The sequence below is a fragment of the Myxine glutinosa genome, chromosome 4, assembly GCF_964187855.1.
Source record: "Myxine glutinosa chromosome 4, kmMyxGlut1.1, whole genome shotgun sequence".
Taxonomy (NCBI): Eukaryota; Metazoa; Chordata; class Myxini; order Myxiniformes; family Myxinidae; genus Myxine; species Myxine glutinosa.
In genome coordinates this window covers 58665937-58669776 of record NC_136264.1, presented here as the reverse complement: position 1 = coordinate 58669776, position 3840 = coordinate 58665937, and the positions used below count along the sequence as shown (strand labels likewise).

At 34.5% G+C, this 3840-nt stretch overlaps 1 protein-coding gene across 1 annotated transcript; it reads right to left on the bottom strand.

Moving 5' to 3' along the window:
• Window positions 1-2010: 2010 nt before the first annotated feature.
• On the bottom strand, window positions 2011-3449 carry LOC137426101 (uncharacterized). The gene is made up of 4 exons (XM_078775224.1): window positions 3166-3449; window positions 2484-2984; window positions 2219-2397; window positions 2011-2131 (listed from the first exon to the last, which is right to left on the bottom strand). The coding sequence occupies exons 1-4, from the start codon at window positions 3280-3282 to the stop codon at window positions 2011-2013; spliced, it is 918 nt and encodes a 305-aa protein (XP_078631350.1). The 5' UTR covers window positions 3283-3449.
• Window positions 3450-3840: the final 391 nt, after the last annotated feature.

Sequence of the window (3840 nt, the reverse complement as noted above, 5' to 3'; positions counted from 1 at the left end):
ATGTTCACCACAATAATTTGAATGTTTATCTAATCTTTCTTGTGTATGGAAGAAGTTAAGACACGCAAACAAATATATATTTTATTTGTTCTTTTACATACTTGTGGTTTTATTAATTTAGCAATATCTTTGATGTATGTATAATGTGAATTTTCCTCTGAATTAAAATATAGAAGATTAATATGAGTTTGTTTACAATTGTCAGAAAGCTTTAAAACCTGAATGTTGTTTGTTTCTGTTAGACCATAAACATTAACTGATAAATTATTCATCTTTTCAAATTTAGGAATATCATTTAAAGCCATAGGAAACTTTAGATCTTTCGTATTTAATGTATTCTCATATTTTTTACAATGAGATACTCTTTCATCATGAAAATGTGGAGGATGTAAATGTGCCAGAATAGACCAGAGAAAACGCTTTAAATCACAGAAGAATGCCAACCTGGTAAGAGTATTTATGTGCTTTCCCAGTTTGCATGATACTATGCAAAATTAATATTTTCATATGGCCGCCACATACTGCTTAATATTTTATGTTACCATTGGATTCCTAGACCCTAAAAATGTAGGTATAGGCACTTCAACCATTTTGATATCTGTTCTAATTATGGAGATATTCATCAAAATAGGTCTTGTATGATGGCCATCTTGGATTTCAAGATGGCCGCCATATGGGGTGAAATTGGGGATGCCCCCTGGACTAAAAATCTTTCTTTTCGGGTATTCTAGCCATGTGCCAAGTTTCATGCTTTTAAGGGAAAAGGCACAATCGATCCGAATTTTTTAGCTAAGCCGCACAGCTAGAAAGGCAGTTGTTATTGAGCATTTTAATCGTACTTTGAAAGAGAAATTATATAAAAGATTCACACAACTCGGTTCTCAACAGTGGGTATATTTAATTCCGGATATTGTAGATAATTACAATAATACAGTTCATTCATCAACAAAATCAAAACCATCAGAATCATTTACAAAATTAGAATATGAAAAGGAGATTAATTTGAGAAAACCGAAGTTCAAAGTTGGTGATATTGTAAGAATATACAGATGGAAAAGCCATTTTGAGAAAGGTTATACCAAAAAATGGAGTAATGAATTATTTAAAATCGTTGCTGTAATGGATACAGTCCCTTGGACCCACAAATTATATGATTTAAATGGAGAAGAAATCTTGGGATCATTTTACTCACAAGAATTACAAAAAACACAAGTAAGCAGATAATACCCTTGAAAATAATAAATAAATAATAAAATGTAATGGGGATACGTTCTTGAGATCTGTGAACCCCAAACACAGAATCCCTCAACTTTTCAGTTGGGGCTTAACTTTTGTGTGTGTGTTCAATGGGGATACATTCTTGAGATCTGTGAACCCCAAACACAGAATCCCTCAACTTTTCAGTTGGGGCTTAACTTCTGAACACAATTTTGTTTGTTGGTGTGTGTGTGTGTGAGTGAGTCATAATAATATACGAACGCTAACCCAACCTCAACCCCAACCCTAACCCTAACTGAACCCTAACCCACACATTAAAACACCAAATTTGTTAGTCTAAACAACTGTATCCATTACATCAACCATTTAAAAAGTTCTTAACTTCATCTCTTTGCATAACCTTCCAATTCTATTCATCTTTTTTCCAACTTTTTTAAAACAATTCAATGATAATATAAGATAAATGAGTCTGTGAGGTTTGACATTCATTCAAAAATTCACCTCACATCCAGAACCCTAACCCAACCCCATCCTTAACCCAACCCCATCCCTTACCCAACCCATCCCTAACCCTCACATTCAAAATCCTAACCCTAACCCAACCCCATCCCGAACCCAACCCGAACCCTCACATTCAAAATCCCAACCCTAACCCAACCCATCCCTAACCCATTAACCCAACCCCATCCCTAACCCTCACATTCAAAATCCTAACCCTAGCATAATTTTTTTCCTTTTCTTTAAAAAAATACATATTTCAATATGTTTTTTCTCTTTTTTAAAATACGTATTTCAATATTTATTTTTTTTCCTCTTCTTCCAATTCTGTCTTTCAAGGCTTTCAAGTTGGAAAAAGTAGAAATGGGAAGAAAGTATTTTCCAGCATCTTCTTCCCCGAACTTTCTTGATATTGCTGAAATACATGAAAAAAAAAAATTTACTTATCTAATATTGAATGAAATAACATATACGTAATTGATTATTAATCAACTGAACTTACCTTAAATCAAACGTCATTAAAGAAAGAACATTGTTCATTGCTTTAGAATCCAAAGAGCCTCCAAGGTAAAACTCATTCTCTTGGTCATGGTTGCTCAAAAGGTCTTTAAACAAATTGATCATTTCACCCCAGGTTGTGGCAAAAGTGGTATTTTCATTTTGAATCTCAGATACAATTTCCTGTGAGAGAAAATAACAACGTATTAATTAATTATTTTTTACATTTAATACACAATTATTATATGTATATTAAAATAAAATATTACCTTCATTGATGAGAGATTTGAATCGGGTTTATCAAGGTGAAGGTTTAGCTCCACACAGGTAGAGTCTCCAAAACGAAACCAGTTTTCAAAGTCTCCAAGGTAAAACTCTTTTCCTAATTTTATGAAATTTTGTGAGTCTCCAAGGTAGGCTCCACAGTTAGAACCATCTAGGCAGACCTCATAATTTGTTTTTCCCAAATTTAGTGAGTCTCCAAGGTAGGCTCCACAGTTAGAACCATCTAGGCAGACCTCATAATTTGTTTTTCCCAAATTTAGTGAGTCTCCAAGGTAGGCTCCACAGTTAGAACCATCTCGGCAGACCACATAATTTGTTTTTCCCAAATTTAGTGAGTCTCCAAGGTATAACTCTTTGGCTGGGTCATCAAGGTAGAACTCGTTCTGTGGGTCTTGGTTGTTCAAAAGGTCTTCAAATAAATCGATAATTTCACTCCAGGTTGTGGCAAAAGTGGTATTTTCATTTTGTATCTCAGATACAATTTCCTGTGAGAAAATAACAACGTATTAATTTAATACAATATTATTATTTATATAAATCAAGCCCTGTAACTATTAAAAGAAACTTTGCTAACCCTTACACGAGTCTTATCTAAAAAAAATAAAAAAAAAATAAAAAAATTAAATAAACAAATAAATAAATAAATAAATAAATAAACAAACTTACCTCCATTGATAAGAGGTTCGAGTCCAGTTCATCAATCTGAAGGTTGAGTTCTACACAGGTAGTAGGACTCCAAGGGATACCAAAGTTATCCCATTCCATGTCAGCACAATAGTCCATTCTCAGGAGAAGCAGAAAGCGTGTTTTTAAAAGCCTGTGTGGTCGGTGCCTTTTATAAGAAGGGCTGAGTGTGTCTCATTTACTGTGGAAATTCCCTGGGCAAGTCTGGGCATGTCTCAACAGAAAATGATGTAATGTTTCAACAGAAAATGATGTAATGCTGGAGAGTTTATAAAGTGGGTAGGACTTAACAAAGTGGGTGGGGTTTTTAAAAATGGGCGGGGCTTAGTAAAAGTGGGCGGGGCTTAGTAAAAAAGTGGTCGAGGCTTAGTATAAAGTGGGCGTGGCTTAATAAAAAGTGGGCGTGGCTTAGCAAAAAGTGGGTGGGGCTTACCAAAAAGTGGGCAGAGCCTACCAAAAAGTGTGTGGCACAGGAGGCGCTCAAACAAGAACATTGAGGGAGGTTTATCATTTTATCTTAGCTCAGTTAAAATATCTTGACAAAGAACCAAACTCAAACATATACTTTGTGAATGTATTAGATGGTGATGGAAGTTGGAGGAGAATTAAATTATTTCCTACACATAAACAAATATTTGTAGGATCGTTGTTGGAGTG

What these genes read in the sequence shown, in the direction of transcription:
- LOC137426101 (XM_078775224.1), bottom strand. Translation starts at nt 3,282, where the DNA reads ATGGACTATTGTGCTGACATGGAATGGGATAACTTTGGTATCCCTTGG. An exon ending in CGAACCTCTTATCAATGGAG is followed by an intron (nt 2,985 to 3,165) that starts GTAAGTTTGTTT and finishes ATTTTCTCACAG; the next exon opens with GAAATTGTATCTGAGATACA. An exon ending in TTAATGACGTTTGATTTAAG is followed by an intron (nt 2,132 to 2,218) that starts GTAAGTTCAGTT and finishes CATGTATTTCAG; the next exon opens with CAATATCAAGAAAGTTCGGG.